The sequence below is a fragment of the Silurus aristotelis genome (genome assembly GCF_946808225.1).
Source record: "Silurus aristotelis genome assembly, chromosome: 15".
In the NCBI taxonomy this organism is placed as follows: Eukaryota; Metazoa; Chordata; class Actinopteri; order Siluriformes; family Siluridae; genus Silurus; species Silurus aristotelis.
In genome coordinates this window covers 6,759,066-6,780,856 of record NC_139588.1, presented here as the reverse complement: position 1 = coordinate 6,780,856, position 21,791 = coordinate 6,759,066, and the positions used below count along the sequence as shown (strand labels likewise).

The 21,791-nt window shown below is 38.3% G+C and overlaps 1 protein-coding gene and 1 long non-coding RNA gene across 2 annotated transcripts in view; one reads left to right on the top strand and one right to left on the bottom strand.

The window, feature by feature from the left end:
• scfd2 (sec1 family domain containing 2) overlaps window positions 1-21,791 on the top strand; it is a 145,214-nt gene that overhangs the window by 1,712 nt on the left and 121,711 nt on the right. Inside the window, exon 2 of the mRNA XM_083563044.1 lies at window positions 1,008-1,176. Coding sequence (XP_083419170.1) covers window positions 1,008-1,176 — 169 coding nt within the window. The remainder of the gene's footprint in view (window positions 1-1,007; window positions 1,177-21,791) is intronic.
• Window positions 6,764-16,124, bottom strand: LOC310738342. Its single transcript, XR_014537058.1, has 3 exons — window positions 13,424-16,124; window positions 10,001-10,465; window positions 6,764-8,540 (listed from the first exon to the last, which is right to left on the bottom strand). It is a non-coding gene; the product is annotated as an uncharacterized lncRNA (long non-coding RNA).

The following is a 21,791-nucleotide window of genomic DNA, read 5'->3' as shown; positions in this document are numbered from 1 at the left end:
GTGCTCACACAGACATATCGGTTTTGTTGACCAAGTTTCTAGGTACAAGAATATTTCAATATATATATATATATATATATATATATATATATATATATATATATATATATATATATATATAAAAAGAAGGATTTATACATAATTTAGATCCATAATGACATGCATAATGTTCAACAGGTCATATATGGTGAACATACATGACAATACATGTATGACAAAATAAAAAACATTAGGAAACTCCACACTGAGGCAGCCATCTTGGATATTTCAAGGCTGGTCTATCAGTCAGTCATTTCGAATGATGTGATGGCGAATATCATATATATTAACCATAAATTCCCACAGTGCACTGCAAAAGACGTTGCTGTAAAACAGGACAGCTCAGAGTAGCGATGTGATCTTGTTTATAGAACTATGAAAATGTCGTTTCTATCTGTTAATGGCGTTTGAATATTCTCCTCACGTCTGCATGCGTTTCCTCTCATCTCTCAGAAACGTGCCAGGAAGCAACATAACCCAACCTCACTGAACACCTTTGGACTGAACTGGAACACTGACTGTTGAACCCCCTCAGATCTTCCCACCAACATCATGTGTTGAATGAGCACAAGTTCTCACAGCTATGAGCTAAAATCTAGTGAAAAGCCTTTCTGAAAATGTGGGAATCATTAAAATAGCAAAGGGATGTTCAGCAAGCCGGAAAAAGAAACCCTCAAAGAAGCTGTAACAGTTATAATGGAAATTGTAATGGTCTCTCTCTAGGTCTCTACTGGATTGATAGTATGTCTAGTGGATACTATTATAGAGCAACAGAACATTGTTGAAATCTCATAGCTCACGTGCTGGTAGTTACTGGACACAAATAGAGACCATTATAGGACATCATGAATCATCTTAATTCCAGTAAGATTGTCCAGTAAGGTTTCTCTGGTTTGGTGACACTGGAGTTTAGTACTAAAAGCCATTATGAAAGTGAGTCTAATGGTAAATAATGTTCCTTCCCACAGGAGCTGTTGGGCATCACGGCGACAATCTGGTGGAGAAGATCTTGTCCGTTTTGCCGCCGTTGCCGGGTCACGTGACGGACGTTCAAGTAGACATGCTGGAGCTGACACATCTTCAGCACACACCTGAGGACCAGGGTGTCCTGGCACCTGGCTGCTTGGGACAGACTCAGTAAGGACATCCACACATATATTAATTACATAATATTAATATATAACACTGAGACACTAAGTGTAGAGTCAATTTACAGTAATAACTTAAAGAACTTAGAGTCTGTGTACAAGGGAAAGTAGCTTGATGTAAAATGGTCCTTAGCAGCTATGAGGGATTTGGTGGAATTACTAGGGTAATAGGGATGGGGATGGTGGTGGCATCAATAGCTTTGGGAGAGAAGCTGTGTGTTCGTGTGCGACCTGATGGTCCAGGGAGCAGTGGAGCTTTTGATCCTGCTGCTGGTGCTAATTTGCAGAAGAACATATGATTGATATATATATATATATATATATATATATATATATATATATATATATATATATATATATATATATATATATAATCAATCATATGTTCTTCTGCAAATTTTGTGCACTGTCTGTATTTTGCCTCTTATTTTGTTTCAGGTTTCAGGTCAGCTTTTCAGGCATGGGTCAGGCTTAACTCCAAAGCTACAGTTTTTGATTTAACCTTGTAATTAAGTTTTATAAGGTTATTCAAATTTGTAGGACAAATTATGGAGCATTCGAGAAGAGTCGGTGCTACTGTATGGGCCGATGCTGCTCGCGCGTGTACATGTTGCAGCTATGAACGCTTCAAACGTAAACCGAATTGTCGTTTTTAAATGCGAAGGAAGCACTTGAGTTTGGAACATTAAAGGAGTTTGGGAGTTTCCCGTGTGAGTTTTGGCAGATTCTGCACACCCAGATGCACAAAACCAGCCCTGTGCTCGGAATACTGCTCCACTAATACTCCTGTCATCATCAATTCCTCTATTTGTATTAAAACAATAACACAATGCTGATTGGCTGAGGTCACATTCCTAGTGGCCAGATGTGGTAATGACCCCGTGTTTCTGTTTCCTTCAGTGATTCTGCTCTTCTCTTTTATCTAACAAGTCTGTTGAGATAATTTAGAATAACAAATCGTCGTTGTAAGTATTATTTTTTTTTCCTCTCTTCTTCTTCACGGCAATAACCTCATTGCCCTGCATTTGAACTCGGTTTTGCTTTTTTGCCTCTTTAACTAGTTGTGTCATTGTAAAAACATGGTTTATGCGAGTCAAAGCTTTTTTGTGGTCAACCCTTAAGATTTTTAGACAGGGAAGTAAAAACACTTGAGAGAGAGCAGACATTGCAGTTTTTGTGCATTATTAGGGCTGACTTAATGGACAAGGACGTTCAAGTTTATAATTCACTGAGGAAAGAAGTCTCTTGGATCTGAGGTTTGGACAGGATGGTTAATATATTCAAGCACAAGCACAGGCTCAGGATCGAACAGATAAGACTAGTGGCATTAGAACTTTTACTCTCTGATTAGTCTCCTGTTCAAGTGTGTACCTTAGGGATTTGGTTGTTGATACAGGCTTCATGATTAGATTTTTTTAACAGAACTAAACCGATTTTTATTTTTTTTATAATTTTTTTAATGTGATTCTATACAGTTCAAATGAACTATATAAAAGTTGTGCCCATATTTTTGTTGACGACAACAGAAAGTCGTTAAAAACGATTCCTCATACCGTTTTAAAACCTCGATGTACAGAACATCACGTAAAGATATAGAAGAAAATGTATGAAAACATTTTGGATCAATCAGCCGGAAAAAATTCAATTGGCTACATTGCCTGTGCGAGCACGCTTCAAACACAGCGCAACATCGGATGCGGCAAAAAACGATCGAAAATTCATGTACAGGATTAAATAAGAACAGAATATAACGTTATAGAGCGTTCCAGACATTGTCAACTATATAAATCTCTGCCGCCGAGATGCTACTGTGTCGGTCACGGATCATGAAAAGTGAAATTTATCAAAACATTATAAAAATAGGCTGTATATTCACAAATTTGGAGAAAACCGGTAGATCTATGTGAAATCAGACAGTGAACACCCCCCAATGAACCAAAATGGCACAATCCTCGTTTCATATCGCCTCTGCGAAGATTCGACTGTGAGATCCAAGGTCGTATCAGGCTCCTCCTCTCGAAAGCATCCAATCTTCAAATATTTGCACTCACCCCTAGCAAACAATATTTACTACAGGTTCACCATATCTTAAAAATAAATCAATTCAATTATCAATTCTCCCCAAAATCTGACCGAATAAAATTTTTTTCTAATCTTGTATCAATTTTTGCTTGAAACAGAGCTCCAAAGTTGGCTAAACTGCCCGTGTATTTCATTGTAGATTGGATTAGTGTGTCATTTGAAAGCTGCTGAAGAACAACTGTTATAATGCGTCTCGTATAATGCATCTCGTTGATGCACGTGTCTCATGTGCATCAAAAGCTTGTTCTATTTTAACATTATTGATTGGAACCTCTGGTGGTCAAACAATGCAATTGCATACGATGAATCAGTAACAAAATGCTGATTTCCTCTACCCCATGATGCACCTGGAAAAACTTTTGCTTTGCAATGTATCGTGTCACAATGCATCATGCCTCCAGTTCAAGCCCCACTTTGCAATCTTAATTTTTTGAGACTCAAGATTAAGAAGATCTTTCTAAGTTCCTCAGCAGGAATTCTTTTTGTTCTTCATAGTAGGAGGTTTGAAGCTTTGAGTTTCTGCTGACCACAGTGTTACTTTAAGAGAATGCAGATTTGCAGGAATGATAAAACGTGAGACTTCTGACGTCCTTGGTGAAATTGTCAGTCATCACATTAAAAACACACAACAGAGACAAAACCACACGTGTTGAACGTATATGAGCACCACATCCCAGCTAATGATCACGGTCATTATTACTACATCGCAGTAGCACCATAGCATTAAGCAAAACCACGCCGCCGAGAATTGCAAGGCTATAAACAAGAGCAGACTGTGGCCCAGATGGAATAAAGCTGGTGATGCAACAGGACCAGCAACAGTTTTGGGTTGATTCTGTAGATGAAAGACCTTGTAGGCGTGCACGCTCATGAAGAATACAAAAACATTCGAATTTTGATATGATATGAAATGGTGGTGTCTCGATATAGCAAGAATAAGCCCTGTCTAAAAATGTGTCTCATGTTTCTATTTTTAAAAACATCCAATGCTTTAAAAGGAGAATAAACAAAACTTTATATTGAGAGTGTTTGTAATCCATTCAGACTCTTGGCAACATGTAACCACCAGATTCAGAATCAGAGATGGATCCTCTACCGAAGTGCTACCAAAGACAAACCTTTAATGAAAATACATGATTACCGTGAAGAGTCAGGGACGATGAGATCTGTAGTTTGCATAAAATTATATAAACAACTTAAACATATTTCTACTGGTTTTACTACAGTTACACTGCAATAGTGTGAAGGGTTGCCAGGTCTTGACCATATTACCATTGCAGCTACTGCACAAAATAGACCTTTCTTTCTTCAGTTTCTCTTTGTGTTGGAAACAAGTTCATCCCGGTTGTCTATTTCCAATTCGCTGTTTTAAAACTAACGCTATTTGGTGATCCTTCAAGTGTTACCGAAAGAAAGGGCTTGTCTGGAGCATGGGAGTGCTTAATTTCCATTCTAGTCTATATCCATTTTGCTGTCAAAGTCAACTCTCTGTAGTGCTTATGTGGTTTTAAATCCTATGTTCTAGTGCCAAACATGACCTTCAACTGTTACAGTTCTAAGCCTTGTATCCTATTCTGATTCATGATGAGAAAAAAATCTCCTTATTCAGAGGTAGGAGTGTGGGCTTGATAAGTGTACATAACCTTACCTAAGTGATTTTTTTGGACGATTAGACTCCTTTTTTATCTTCAGAGAATGATGTAGTGAAATTATGGTCATTTTTACACACGCTGGTCATGTCAGCAAGGCTGTAGGGATGTCCTGGTTCATATTTGGGGGTTGCTACAGGGTTTCCTGTTTGGACTAGTTAATGAACAAGCAACCAGCATTGCCCATTTTATCTCTGCATATTTTGCAAACAGACATTGTTTTTGCTATGTAAATTCCAGCAGCTCCATGTAAAGAGTGATTTGACTGGGTATTACAAGATGCTTGTAACAAACAGCATTTTAGTTCTTTGTTCCTCATCCCACATCTTTGAAATAAACAGGATGGTATAGAGGTCGACCGATTCATCGGTTTTGACAATCAATTAGCTATTAATCAGTAGCTGATTGCTGAAACAATCTGCAAAAATCCATACAGATAGTTTTTCCGGGTTTATTATACAGTACGAGAGCGGCCTCTAGAGGCGTATCACTAGCATCATTTGCTGTTTGTTTGTAATGCCTTTTTTCTATTAATTTTGGATAAGTGCTTTTAATGTGTTCATTTTTGTTCCAGTTTGAATAAATGTCTTAAAAGTTCAGTATTATTTTACATGCTATATGTTTTTTTACATCTTTTTCTTTATCCAGCATAAAAAAAAACCTAACGATTGATTAATTGGTTACCGGCAAGTACGATTCAAACTAGCTATCGGTATTTGTAAAATCGGTTGACCTCTAGTATGGTCATTTATAAACTAACAGTTGCTTCCTCGACGAATCAATCGCTCCCCACCGGGTGGGGGCCAAATCTGATTTTCATCTAATAGCTGTAAAACATTGAAGCCTGTCATCAAAGCACTGAGTCAGCATTCTCTTAAATCAGATCAAATGTTTGGCCACTCCATAGAAACCTTTGCTGTCCTCTAGAAATCATACCATAGAAATGCTTTGCCAACAATATACACTATATGGGCAAAGTGTTAGGGTGACTGATTTTTCCCAGCGTATGTGGTTCTTTTTAAAACAGTTACCACAAAGTTGGAGGCACACAACTGTATAGGATGAATATGGAAACGTGAAATTTTCCCTACACTTGAACTCTAAGACCCAAACCTGTTCCAATGCCCCAGTACCGTTTTTTTTTTTTATTATTAATTTTTTTAAACACAATTCATCACTGCTGGTCATTTTTTCTTTTTTTCGTAACAGTTTATTATTATTAACATCTGTGACTATCAACATTTAAACAATTTAAATTTGTAAAACAATTTTAAATAAAATGCCTGCTTTGTTAAATAATATAAAATAATATTTTTAAATATTTTATAAAACAAATAAATGGAATAAATGTAATGAATGCAATACATGTTTTATTATATTGATTAACTTGACTAATCAATTAAAATAGCACAAATGAAATTAATTAAATTCAATTAATTAATTGGAAACATTTCATTAAATAGTTTATCTGTTAGACCTTATTTGGATAATGTACATACATGTATGTAAGTGTGTGTGTATGAGTGTATGCTACATTTAGTATTTAATTTTCTAAAGATATGTACTTTTTGCAGCATACTTTCACAAATGTTTTTATTCCTTCCATCCTTCATTCATTCATTCCCTCGATATGTGGAATTGTCAGGATTTTCTTCTTTTAGGAGAAATTCTTGAAGCTGGACATAAAATGCTAAAGAATTTCTTAGCCTTAGCTGCTAGCCTCTAACTGGTTGGCGGCTAATGTTAGCGCTATGGATTCTTTATCGTTTTAATGCATGCGCAAAACAAAACGTATTTCCGATACGGAGTGAGCAGCCACAGTGATACTGTGCTAACTCTAGTTACTTTTTTTTTAGACCCCTGGCTAAGTTTAATCATTTTGATTTTTTTTAAATGCGTTCATAGTGCAGGGAGGAGACTAAACAAAGTTGTACTCCGCCACTTAATACGTTTCTGAGGAAACTCGGATTATAACTATATACCGCACTTAAAAAGGATTGCATTCGGTAGACGTGTAAACCGAAACAGAAGCCCTGTACTGAAAACATGTACCCTTACACCCCTATATGCTTTTACATGGGTTGGCGTGGAAGATCTGCTTTAGAAATCTTAACCCTATTGAACACCTTTGGGATGAATGTGAACGCTGACTGCACCCCAGACCTCCTCATCTCACCTACATCAGTACCTGACATTACTAACACCCTTGTGGCTGAATGAATCTCCACAAATCTCCACAAGCACACTCCAAAATCTAGTGGAACGTCTTCCCAGAAGAGTGAAGTTACCATAACAGCTAATGGGGATTATAAATTATCCCAAAAGGGAAAGTTTATAAAAGTGCTTCTTATTAATTCAAAAATTTGGCCTTTATTGTCATTCCACATTTGTTTTTGGGGTTTTTTTTGCATCTGGTCACCCGAGCCTCCACTTTGTCAGAGTAGGAAGCTTAGAAAGAACTGCACACTCTTGGTCATTATTGGTTTGCTCATGCATCAGTCAGGGAGAGTGTCAGCTGCACTATGAAGAGAGTAAATAATTAATATAAAAAATGTCCAAACAGAATGACTTTGTATGATGAAAATATGGCCAAAGTTTAATCAGAGCAACATCCTGGACTGAACTAAGTTTTGCAGTTTCTCCACTGTAGGTCCTCACTTCCTTTGAAACAAGGTCTCAGACCCGTGTATGTGGTCCAGCTCCAGTACCCATGTTCTCTACACTCAGGCGGGTCTTGTCATCTGTTCCTCTCCTCTTTCTGTTCCCTCTCATGTGGTTTGAGTGGGGAGAAAAAATCTCTCTCTGGGTGGCTTGGCTTTTCTCCTCTTTAAGCTCAGCGGGAGGTGCAACTCTTTCAGTTTTTCAGAAGAGAACCAGGCCACTTTCATTGCAGCAGACCTTTACTCTGATTCTTTTGGTATCTTTTATTCGACACCTTGACCATCTTCAGTGTGGGAAATTTACATCAATCGGTGTTTAGAACAAAGATGATTAAAACATATTGTGTTTTAATTTCTGTCGCAGGATGCACATACACTGGTTTGTGTACACCTGACCATAACATTTCCACATTTAGCCACATTTACAGTTATAATAACCTTTATTCTTTGGGGAAGATGTTCTACTAGATTTTGGAGTGTGCTTGTGGAGATTTGTGGCGAGTCATTCAGTCACAAGGGTGTTAGTAAAGTCAGGTACTGATGCAGGTGAGATGTGGAGGTCTGGCGTGCAGTCAGCGTTCACATTCATCCCAAAGGTGTTCAATAGTGATTATAGCCTTATAGCAGATCTTCCATGAATGAAAAGCATATCTTCATACTCTTACACAATAACATACACAATCACACACTAGAACTCTCTTCTACACACTAACACAAAATGGAATTCGACACACTAACACACACATACACACACTAGAACACTCCAACACACTCTCACACAATAACATACACAATCCCACACTAGAACACTCATACGCACTAACACACATTAACACATTTACACACACTAACACAAAATGGAACTTGACACACTAACACACACACACTGTCATACACTAGAACACTCCAACACACTCTTACACAATAACATACACAATCCCACACTAGAACACTCATACACACTAACGCACGTTAACACATTTACACACAAACACAAAGTTCGACACACACACTATCACACACTAGAAAACTTTATCACACTTTAACACACTCTTAGACAATGCCACAACTATCGCACACTATTACACATCCTTACACAATAACACACTATCACGCACTAGAACACACTCACACACTAACACATCCTTACACAGTAACACACTATCACGCACTAGAACACACTCACACACTAACACATCCTTACACAGTAACACATCCTTACACAGTAACACATCCTTACACAGTAACACACTATCACGCACTAGAACATCCTTACACACTAACACATCCTTACACACTAACACATCCTTACACAGTAACACATCCTTACACAGTAACACATCCTTACACAGTAACACATCCTTACACAGTAACACATCCTTACACAGTAACACACTATCACGCACTAGAACACACTCACACACTAACACATCCTTACACAGTAACACACTATCATGCACTAGAACACACTCACACACTAACACATCCTTACACAGTAACACACTATCACGCACTAGAACACACTCACACACAAACACATCCTTACACAATAACACACTATCACGCACTAGAACACACTCACACACAAACACATCCTTACACAATAACACACTATCACGCACTAGAACACACTCACACACAAACACATCCTTACACAATAACACACTATCACGCACTAGAACACACTCACACACTAACACATCCTTACACAGTAACACACTATCACGCACTAGAACACACTCACACACTAACACATCCTTACACAGTAACACATCCTTACACAGTAACACATCCTTACACAGTAACACACTATCACGCACTAGAACACACTCACACACTAACACATCCTTACACAGTAACACATCCTTACACAGTAACACATCCTTACACAGTAACACATCCTTACACAGTAACACATCCTTACACAGTAACACACTATCACGCACTAGAACACACTCACACACTAACACATCCTTACACAGTAACACACTATCATGCACTAGAACACACTCACACACTAACACATCCTTACACAGTAACACACTATACCGCACTAGAACACACTCACACACAAACACATCCTTACACAATAACACACTATCACGCACTAGAACACACTCACACACTAACACATCCTTACACAGTAACACACTATCACGCACTAGAACACACTCACACAGTAACACATCCTTACACAGTAACACATCCTTACACAGTAACACATCCTTACACAGTAACACACTATCACGCACTAGAACACACTCACACACTAACACATCCTTACACAGTAACAAACTATCATGCACTAGAACACACTCACACACTAACACATCCTTACACAGTAACACACTATCACGCACTAGAACACACTCACACACTAACACATCCTTACACAGTAACACACTATCACGCACAAAAACACTTACACACTAACACATCCTTACACAGTAACACACTATCACGCACTAGAACACACTCACACACTAACACATCCTTACACAGTAACACACTATCACGCACTAGAACACACTCACACACTAACACATCCTTACACAGTAACACACTATCACGCACTAGAACACACTCACACACTAACACATCCTTACACAGTAACACACTATCACGCACTAGAACACACTCACACACTAACACATCCTTACACAGTAACACACTATCACGCACTAGAACACACTCACACACTAACACATCCTTACACAGTAACACACTATCACGCACTAGAACACACTCACACACTAACACATCCTTACACAGTAACACACTATCACGCACTAGAACACACTCACACACTAACACATCCTTACACAGTAACACACTATCACGCACTAGAACACACTCACACACTAACACATCCTTACACAGTAACACACTATCACGCACTAGAACACACTAACACATCCCTACACAGTAACACACTATCACGCACTAGAACACACTCACACACTAACACATCCTTACACAGTAACACACTATCACGCACTAGAACACACTAACACATCCCTACACAGTAACACACTATCACGCACTAGAACACACTCACACACTAACACATCCTTACACAGTAACACACACTGGAACAAGTCAAGTCAAGTCAAGTCAAGTTTATTTGTATAGCGCTTTTCACAACAGACATTGTCTCAAAGCAGCTTTACAGAAAACAACAGTGAAGGTGAATGGTGTGCGTTTGTCCCTGATGAGCAGCCGTGGCGACAGTGGCAAGGAAAAACTCCCTTAGATGATATGAGGAAGAAACCTTGAGAGGAACCAGACTCAAAGGGGAACCCATCCTCATATGGGTGACATCAAAAGTTTGGTCATAAATCTTTCAACAATACAGAACAATTTGTGATCATCATAGATCCAGCATCAGCTTCTCCATGCCAGGGCCTTTAAACACTCGGCGTCTACTTCTCCATGATCATCCATAGGTCCATAATCTTCACGAGGTGGGACGTGACTGGAGCTGGCCAAACCTCAGGAAGCCTCGGGATGGGGAGAGAAAGAGAAGCAGTGGAGAGGAATTAGCGTAGCTGCTGTTCATGATATTAACAGCACAAGTTGATAATGTGCATGTGATCAGATGTTCTGGAGCACAAGGTTGTGATGTGATGTGTGTGATGTGTGTTATGTGTAGGCTTTGCTAAAAAGATATGTTTTTAATCTGCACTTAAACTGGGAGAGTGTATCTGAACCCCGAACACTGTCAGGAAGACTATTCCAGAGTTTAGGAGCTAAATGTGAAAATGCTCTACCGCCTTTAGTGGACTTTGCTATTCTAGGAACTACTAGAAGCCCAGAGTTTTGAGATCTCAGGGAGCGTGACGGATTGTAGCGTGTTAAAAGACTGGATAGATACATGGGAGCCAAACCATTTAGTGCTTTATAAGTGAGTAGCAGTAGTTTGTAGTCTATTCGAAACTTAATAGGAAGCCAATGTAGGGACGATAAGATTGGGGTTATATGATCGTATTTTCTTGACCTAGTAAGAACTCTTGCTGCGGCATTCTGAACTAACTGAAGCTTGTTTATTAATGATGCAGGACATCCACCTAGTAATGCATTACAGTAGTCTATTCTAGAGGTCATAAACGCATGGACGAGCTTCTCTGCATCAGATATAGATAACATATTTCTTAGCTTAGAAATATTTCTAAGGTGAAAGAAGGCTGTTTTTGTAACTTGATTGATGTGATTTTTAAAAGATAAGTTGCTGTCTAAAATAACTCCCAGGTCTTTTACCGTTGAACTAGAAGTTACAGAACAACCGTCTAAATGCAGGCTGAGATGCTGGAGCTTCTGTGTACTATTTTTTGGGCCGATGAGCAAAATCTCCGTTTTATCAGGATTTAATAGCAGAAAGTTATGGGTCATCCAATCTCTTATTTCTTCAACACACTCAGTTATGCGAGCTAATTGAGCTGTATCGCCTGGTTTGGATGAAATATATAGCTGGGTATCATCAGCATAACAATGGAAGCTAATTCCATGCCTTCTAATAATATTTCCTAATGGAAGCATGTATATTGTAAAAAGCAGGGGTCCCAGAACTGACCCTTGTGGCACGCCATAATTTACTAGCATTATCCTGGATAGCTCTCCATTTAAATCTACGAAATGGTAACGATTGGACAGGTAGGATTTAAACCAGCTTAATGCCTGTCCCTGAATACCGATGTAATTCTGTAAGCGATCGAGGAGAAGATCATGATCTATAGTGTCGAACGCAGCACTAAGATCTAGTAAAACTAATAGGGAGATGTAGCCTTGGTCTGAAGCTAAAAACAGGTCGTTAGTGATTTTAACTAGAGCAGTTTCTGTGCTATGATGGGGCCTAAAACCTGACTGAAACTCTTCAAAGATATTGTTCTCCTGCAAGTGGTTACATAACTGGGCAGCGACAATCTTTTCTAAAATCTTAGACATAAATGGGAGATTTGAAATTGGTCTGTAATTCGATAGCGTGTTTGGATCCAGATTAGGTTTTTTAATGAGGGGCTTAATAACTGCTAACTTGAGGGATTTAGGGACATGACCTAACGATAGTGAGGAGTTAATAATATTTAAAAGAGGCTCACCAGCTGTATATAACACTTCCTTCAGTAGTTTAGTGGGAATTGGATCTAACTGACATGTTGTTGATTTAGCTTTCATAATAGCATCATACAGCTCTTCCTGTCCTATACATGTAAAACAGTGTAGTTGTGGGGTTGTAAGTACGATTGTGTCGGGAGATGCTGTCAGAGGTTGAACTGCCACAATTGTTTTTCGAATGTTATCTATTTTTTCAGTGAAGAAATTCATAAAGTCTTCACTACTAAACTGTGATGGAACACATTTTTCAGATCCCTGATTTGTTGTTAATTTAGCGACTGTACTGAAAAGGAACCTGGGATTGTTTTTGTTATTTTCTATGAGTTTGCTCAGGTGTTCAGCTCTAGCAGCTTTTAGCGCCTGTCTGTAGCTAAGCATACTGTCTTTATACGCAATTCTAAATACCTCCAATTTAGTTTTCCTCCATTTTCTCTCCAGATTACGTGTTGTTCTCTTTAGGGCATGCGTATGACTATTATACCAAGGTGCAGGTGCTTAACACATCCTTACACAACAACACACTATCACGCACTAGAACACACTCACACACTAACACATCCTTACACAGTAACACACTATCACGCACTAGAACACACTCACACACTAACACATTCACACACAGTAACACACTATCACGCACTAGAACACACTAACACATCCCTACACAGTAACACACTATCACGCACTAGAACACACTCACACACTAACACATCCTTACACAGTAACACACTATCACGCACTAGAACACACTCACACACTAACACATCCTTACACAGTAACACACTATCACGCACTAGAACACACTCACACACTAACACATCCTTACACAGTAACACACTATCACGCACTGGAACACTCTTACACACAAACACATCCTTACACAGTAACACACTATCACACACTGGAACACTCTTACACAATAACACATCCTTACACAATAACACACACTAGAACACTTTTACACAATTACACACACTAGAACACTCTTACACACTAACACATCCTTACACAATAACACAGACTAGAACGCACTTGAACACTATCAAACACTGAAGCACTCGAACATGAAATGGGACTCGACACACACTAGCACACACCTTCTTTACAATCTTGTTTAAGCTTCTGTAGATCAACAATTAAGCATTAAGTGCACGCAATAGTGTTTTGACGTGGCAAGGACGTGAGGAAGAGTGATAAAAGTAATACCAAGTCAGAAGTGTGGAGGTTGTTACGGGGACTAAATGTGGAAAAAGATGTTTTAAAAAGCACATAAGAATCCATGGTCAGGTCAGTCCACAAACAACTGACCATATAATTACATTCTCACACGCATGCAAAACATGATAAATCACATTTTTATGGAAACATATACATGTTGATAAAGGAGACCCACGGATTGTACATGCTTAGGCTTTCCTTCCTTTGCTGTTATTATGGTGGGCCTCACCCATATTCTGTTCTGCGCTTCCATACGTTTAATTACTCTTTTTGTGTTATTCTGGCCATCCATAAGGAGCAAGTCTATATAATATTTATAAAAAAGATTTTATTCTTGGATTCTAATAGCAGGTCTGGCTAATCTGGCTTTCCTGATTGTAGGTTATTCACCTTTGTAATACTGGAGTGCGTTACAGTAGCTGTAGGTTTAAGGCGCTCGGTTGGCACGGTGTGTGTCTGTATATAAGTGTGTGTGTGTTTGGGGTGGTATGGGTGGTCACTGGGTTTGACTTGCACTGGAAGACCTCACACGTCAGACTGCTGAATGGAGAATTGTTCTTCCTGACCTGGTAGAGTGCTGGCATTTTTACTACCACTGTGAGAGCAGTCATACTTATTTAGTTTGTACAGTAGAGGTTTTCTCAGTATTTTCATATGTGGTTGTGTGAGACATGCCTGTGTGTGTGTGTGTGTGTGTGTGTGTTTGGAAGAGTCGCTGCTGTGGGTTGGTGTATTAGTTGGTTTGTTTTGAAGTGATCCTTTCTCATGGCTTTTCATAAGGTTGTGGCTGGAGTCTTATAAATAAAGACAGATGTGTGTAAAAGTGTTCGGTGTGACATTTAGACTGTGTGTGTTTGGGGATTTTTTGGAGTAGGGGGTGAAGGGGTGTAGGTAATTGCCCCCATCAACTTAACTGATCGTGCCCCCTTTGGGCAGCAACTAAAAGAATTTGATAGCTGGAAATCTTTCATGTCGTTGTGATTAATTCAGCCATAGGGCTTTTGAGCATGAACTGCCCTTTTAAGCTCCTGCCTCTGCATCTTAATAGGGTTCACGTCCAGACCTGGACACTCTTTTCAACCATGTTTGTGCTATGAGATCAGAGGCTGATGACTGGACAGCTTCCCTTAAGATTTTTTGGTAAAGAGAATTCTCAAAATTCATATTTCTCCCACTTATGGCAAGTCGCTCAGGCCCTAAAGTGGCACAGTATTCCCCTTACCATCATTCTACCACCACCATGTGTGACTGGTGCGATGATCTTATTGTGGAATACTGTGTTGGCTTTATGATGTAAAACTAAGTTTTACTTCCTGCAGCTTTTCCATAGATACCATATTTTGCCCAGTCTGAATGGTCACTCCAATAGTGTAATCATTAACGTGAGCATGTCGCAGCCGTTTAAGTCTGTAGTTCCTCAGATATTTATACACAGATATATACACAGATTTCCTCAGACGTTTTTGGGTAAGTCAAGATATTTATGGATGAATTTTTTTGGTAGGCTGGCCACATCTGGGAATTTTCACTACTGTTTTCTCTAAGTTTTCTCTATTTGAAGATAATGCCTCTTACTGTGGTTTTGCTGGAATCCCAAAGCTTTAGAAATGGTTTTCCAGTCTGATTTATAGCAATATCTTATTTTCTCATGTCTTGTGGAATTTTTTTCCATTGCTGTATTGTGCTTCTTTCTGAGCCCTCTTAACATTGCTGGAAAGGGTTTTTTCAAAGTTATGTTTAAAATAAAACTGGATTGGCAGTAATCATATCCCATAGTGTCTAGTCTAACTAAACCATATTGTCAATTCAATTTGAATAACCGGGTTTGAGTAACTAAGCGGGAAAATCTTTCATACAGCCAATTGGCAAAAACTTTTTACTCAGGTTATCTTTTCCTTGAATTAAATTTAGGTTTAAGGTCGAAAAACAATTAAGAATGACAAATATGCAATAGTAGAAGTCAGGAATACTTTTTGTGGCAGTCTTACCGGTGTTAATTTCTGCTATTTTGGTGTTAATTTCTGCTATTCTGCTATTTCTGAATTTGCAAGTGTCACAGAGTTGTTTTTCCTCTATTTCACCCCTCATTTTCCCCAGGTTCAGACTAACAGATCTGTAATCACAACACCTTTTATGGTTCTTAAACAGGCCAATATGCCCCTTCTCTGTACCACAGTCCAAGGACATTATATAAAGCTTCAAAGTAAAACTTTATCTTTAAAAAAAAATAATTGTGGCAAAAAATTTGCTTCGTTTAGTCCATTTAACTACACACGGAGCAATGTGTTTCCCCACGGATCATTATTACTGACGCACCACCCACTAAACTCTGGAGCGCTCTGGACAGGTAAACACAGAAGATGTTGCAGAATAAATATCAGAGAAACAGAGAGAAAACAGCAAGGGATGAGCTGAAGATTCAGGCCGAAGGAAACGGCAACGTTTCCAAAGATTGAGCTAATAAGAAGAAAGTGCATTTACCTTTTTTTTTTTTTTTTTTTTTATTAATTATTGAATTAATTAATTCATTTTTTATTTTATTTTTTTAAGTAATTTAAAACAGATTTTTGTATTTAGATTTTTTTTATTTGTATTTGAATTTTGTTTTATTATGTCAATTAATTGCATTTAATCGGTTTATTTTTCCACAGATATTCTTATTTAATTTCGGCAAATAATCTTAAAGAAATCACTAAAATAATCGATAGCTGCAGCCTAAAATACAACCCTCCAATAATGTTCCTCTGGCCTACTGTTTGAGTCCTCAGAAAGAACTGTACAGGTTTCAGAATCACAAAACCAGGCGATGGCCATAAAGCATTTTTAAGGTCAAACTCTAAAGAGGAGGAAATGACTACATTAGGAAATGAAGTTGTGTGTGATAGCAAAAGTCTAGTCTGTATTACTTTGAAGAGATAAAAGCGCCCTATTGCACATAAAGGTGCTGTCAGTACATTTTAAGAGTAAATGACTTTGCAGGAACAGTGATGTTTGGTCTATTTGGATCACAGGATTGCCATTTTTCATTCATAAAACGATTCTCAGCTCCACTTTTTGCCCGCTCAACCTAGTTTCAAATGCATCAACGCTTGTGTATTCTCAAGGGATTAGGACTGAAGGGGGCAGTAAAAGAGAAAAAGGATGTATATTCCTGTCCTGGGCAAGTGCTCATGGTGTAAGTTCTCTCTCTGGTATACTGATCAAGATGAAGTGGTTGCTGAAAAGGAAGAAAGGCTCCCAGGTTTGATCCTGATCTCGAGTTACTGTCTTTTGGCATTTGTCCAGTTCTCCCAGTGTCCAAGTAGGTTTGTGGGTCCCTTTTGATGGACTTGCACTATGTCCCAGCCAAATCAACATGTGATTTTTACATCGTGTTTTGTGTTCATTTGATTGGCTTCAGATATATGCAACCATGTTTCACTCAGATAAATGTTATTAACAGGATGTTTAATGTGGTGTTATATTTAATGTGTATGATGATGTATGATCTAGCATTCGAACATTTTTAGATTATACCTCTATGTTATATACTTTATACGTACTTCTGTACTGGACACACACTGAGGAACATGTAATGCATAGCACAGCACGCCGCTGTTTGCTAATGATGTAAATGAGAAATCTAATATTTTCCAACATAGCATCCTTACAGACAGTGTATCTTCTGTGGTAGTCTTGTCTTCTCATTAAGACAGATTTGCTGCTGATAGAGAAAAACTGAGTAGCAGATGAAAGAAACATTGAGCACAACAATGTAATGTTTATCCTTCATCATGTACTGTATGGGTGAACTGAAAAATATGATTCATTGATTGAGGTATTTTGAGTTAATTCTAAAATGTAAACTCTCCTTGCTTTCCTTACCTTTCCTTACCTTTCCTTTCCTTTCCTTTCCTTTCCTTTCCTTTCCTTTCCTTTCCTTTCCTTTCCTTTCCTTTCCTTTCCTTACCTTTCCTTTCCTTTCCTTTCCTTTCCTTTCCTTTCCTTACCTTTCCTTTCCTTTCCTTACCTTTCCTTTCCTTTCCTTTTTCCTTTCCTTTTTCCTTTCCTTTCCTTTCCTTTCCTTTCCTTTCCTTTCCTTTCCTTTCCTTTCCTTTCCTTTTTCCTTACCTTTCCTTTCCTTTCCTTTTATGTTCTGTCCTATCCGGTCTGGTCCTGTCTTGTCCTTTCCTTTCCTTTATTTTTCTTTCCTGACTTGTCCTGTCCTTTCATGTCTTGTCTTGTCCTGTCCTGTCCTGTCCTTTTTCCTTTCCTTTCCTTTCCTTTCCTTTCCTTTCCTTTCCTTTCCTTTCCTTTCCTTTCCTATGCTTTCCCTTGCTTTTCTTTCTCTTCCCTTTCATTCCCTAAATTTCCCTTTCCTACCTGTGCCTTCCCTTCCTTTCGCTTCTATTAGCTTGGGTTCCCTTAACATCCCCTCCATTCCCTTCACTTCCCTTCCCTTTTTTACATTTTCCTTTTCCCTTTTCCCTTTTCTTTTCTCCTTTCCTTTCCTTTCCTTTCCTTTCCTTTCCTTTCCTTTCCTTTTTCCTTTCCTTTCCTTTCCTTTCCTTTCCTTTCCTTTCCTTTCCTTTCCTTTCCTTTCCTTTTTCCTTTCCTTTCCTTTCCTTTCCTTTCCTTTCCTTTCCTTTCCTTTCCTTTCCTTTCCTTTCCTTTACTTTCCTTTACTTTACTTTACTTTACTTTACTTTTATGTTCTGTCCTATCCGTTCTAGTCCTGTCTTGTCCTTTCCTTTCCTTTATTTTTCTTTCCTGACTTGTCCTGTCCTTTCCTGTCTTGTCTTGTCCTGTCCTGTCCTGTCCTTTTCCCTTTCCTGTCCTGTCCTTTCCTTTCCTTGCCTTCTTTTGCCCTCCCTTGCCCTGTCATCCCTTCTCTTGCCTGCCCTTTTATTCCTTTTCCCTGCCTTTCCCTCTCTTTTCCCTTCTCTTTCCTTGCTTTGCTTTGCCTTGCTTTTCCTTGCCTTCCCTTCTCTACCCTTGCACTTCCTTCGCTTCAGCCCCTTTTGCTTGTCTTGCCTGCCTTCATGTCCTCTTTTTGTGCTTCCCACTTTACTAATACAGAGTTTGCAAGACACAGTGTGATAATATCACACAGACAATAAAGATTGGGTTTCTTGACCTGCTCCAAATGAGTGAATGAGACGTTGATTAACTTCAATAAACAAACTGCAATAATTTCAGTGTAATTGCTCAGGGTTGAATGTAGCTAATTGTGTAATTCTTTGATATGAGAGACACACTAAGTGGTAAACACAGCAATAATGAGCAGACATGTTTATTACTTTATAATATTGCTTAATTGCATGGTCTGACACTTTCCAGCGCATGGAAGATCTTCTGTTATTGTTTGCTTATTACTGTGCTGTGATTTTAGTGCACAAACACATTTATTAAGTATAGTTTTTGTTCTACTTATCATTTGGAAGCAAGTTTCCTCCAAAGAGTTTGAAATATGTTGTGGTTCACACAGTTTAAGCTTTGAAGAGAGCAAGAGTGATGTAAGTGCTATGGAACATATTGTATCAATTGACCAAAAACAAGTTCAGGATAGTTTTAGTAAGGACTCAATCACAAGGGTTGGCGTAAATGCGAGTACTCAGAAGTGTAACATTCAAACCATGAAGTATTTACTGACAATGCGCATGTATTGCATTTGTATTCAACCCAACGCCAATCTACGCCTTTTCCACACCTGCACCTCTTTTGGCATTTGGGTTTCACAATATGTAAAACATGTTTTGGTCCAAAACTTAACAGAAAATCATGCGATAGAGCAAACATCTGTTGCACAATGCCGCTTGATCTAGTATTCCATAGAACCACCTCTGGCTGCTGTTACATCTGCAAGCCTTCTGGGATATGACTATCAAATATGTATATCTGGATCCTAATCTTTTTCCCATTCTTCCTGGCAACATTGCTCAAGCTCTGTTATGTTGAATGGTGATGTTTGGTGAACAGCAGATTCAGTTGGAAAAATGGTGTAGCTTTGACTGTATGCTGCAGTTGGTTCCATCCGTCTTGCCCTTAACCCTAAATATTTTCCATAGCATGATACCAGCTGTGGACGAAGTACGCAAACCATGTAGTTGAGTTAAAGTAGAGATACAAATGGTAAAATATGACTCCAGTAAAAGTGTCCCTTTAAACTTTCATTTGAGTAAAAGTACAAACGTATTTACTTTCAAATGTACGCAAGTATGCAAAGTTCTATGATTTATTATGGCTATTATGTTCTTTTTATCATTTTTGTCACAAGACTCTTAATCAACTCAGTTTATGTAAAATGACTCTAATGTTACTCTATTAATAGAATGATGTTCTTTTTCTTTTTATGGCTGCTCCTATTAGGGGTCACTACAGCGGATCATGGCGCATGTTTTTACGCTGGATGCCCTTCCTAACGCAACTCTCCCTATTTATCCAGGCTTGGGACCGACACTAAGAGTGCACTGGCTTGTGCAACCCTAATGATTCTATTAACAGAATGACATTAATGAGTCAAACACTGATTGATATCTATTAAAATGATCATGAGCCCAAAAACCTTTTCAACAGCTTAAAAGAAATAAGGCCATTTGGTGTTGTGGGGATTCTTCCATCGTTTATTCCTCTCAAAATCTTCTACATTTTCAAATTGACGCTGAACTGTATGCTGATTGTCGGCTTGCTGCGTGTTTGACCAGCTAAATGTTTATCCACTCATTAATAAAAATGGAACGACTGATTTTGCAAAATGTAGTTGAGTAAAAAGAGTTTTAATGTTGAAATGTAGGGAAGTAACTAACTTCCCTAATAGAAATAATTCAGTAAAGTACAGATACGTGAAAAGCTACTTAAGGTCAATAACGAATTACATTTACTTTGTTATTGTTGACTACTGCATGATGCCTCCACCACCCTGCTTCACTGCTTCACTAATATGGTGAAGAACATATTCGGAGTTCATGCATCTCTGTTGCAGCAATACTTTTTACTGATTTATGGTTCTCTGAGGCTCTAAATACATGTCTGGACATTGTGCACAGATGGTCGCACAGGGAAAAGTGTTGATTTTGGATTGAAAAGAATGATTGCCATGAAAAAATGTCCAAAGCAATTTTGAAAATATTTAACAGCCAATCACTGAAAGCACAGCTTCCCCATGCGGATATTTGACCTGAGCACGAGTCATTATTTTTTCCTTGGTTTTCGAAATGTCTGAGATTGTTAATGAGCCCTTCCTCACATTTGGAACGGCCCTCTGAACAATTCCAGAGACATATTTTGAAAATGTAATTTTAAATATATGTTTCACTTATATCATATCTGTGTTTAATATTCAAAGTTGGCTTTCAAAGTACATTTTCCATTAGTTATTAATGGAAGGTCAAGATCGAGGCACCAATAGTTGAACTATTGCCCATCTGCAAAAATCCATACCGATTATTCTGGCTTCCGGTCCGCTGTCATTACGAGAGTGGCCTTTAGAGGCGAATCAGTGATGCAATGTGCTGTTTTTGGTTTTACACGCGCGACTGCACGGTGCACGGAGAGCGCTAAATTATGTAATTAAAATGTATTAATTATATAATTATATTTATTCATGCATTCTTATTTATTTCCAAAGCATAATTTCATACTTCAGTACTTTAAAATGTCATTTTTTGTAGAATAAATAATAATAATAATAATAATAATAATAAACTCCAGTACTATTTTACATTTAGTGTTTTTTAATCCAGTATCCATTAAAAAAATATTGGTTGATTTATCAGTTATAAGGTAATACGATTCCAACCTAGCTATCGGAATCAGTAAAATCCACAATTGGTCGACCTCTAGTTATTAACTTAGCCTAATTATTTGTTAGATTCACTCACCAATTATTTGCATATGCGTAAGTAAGT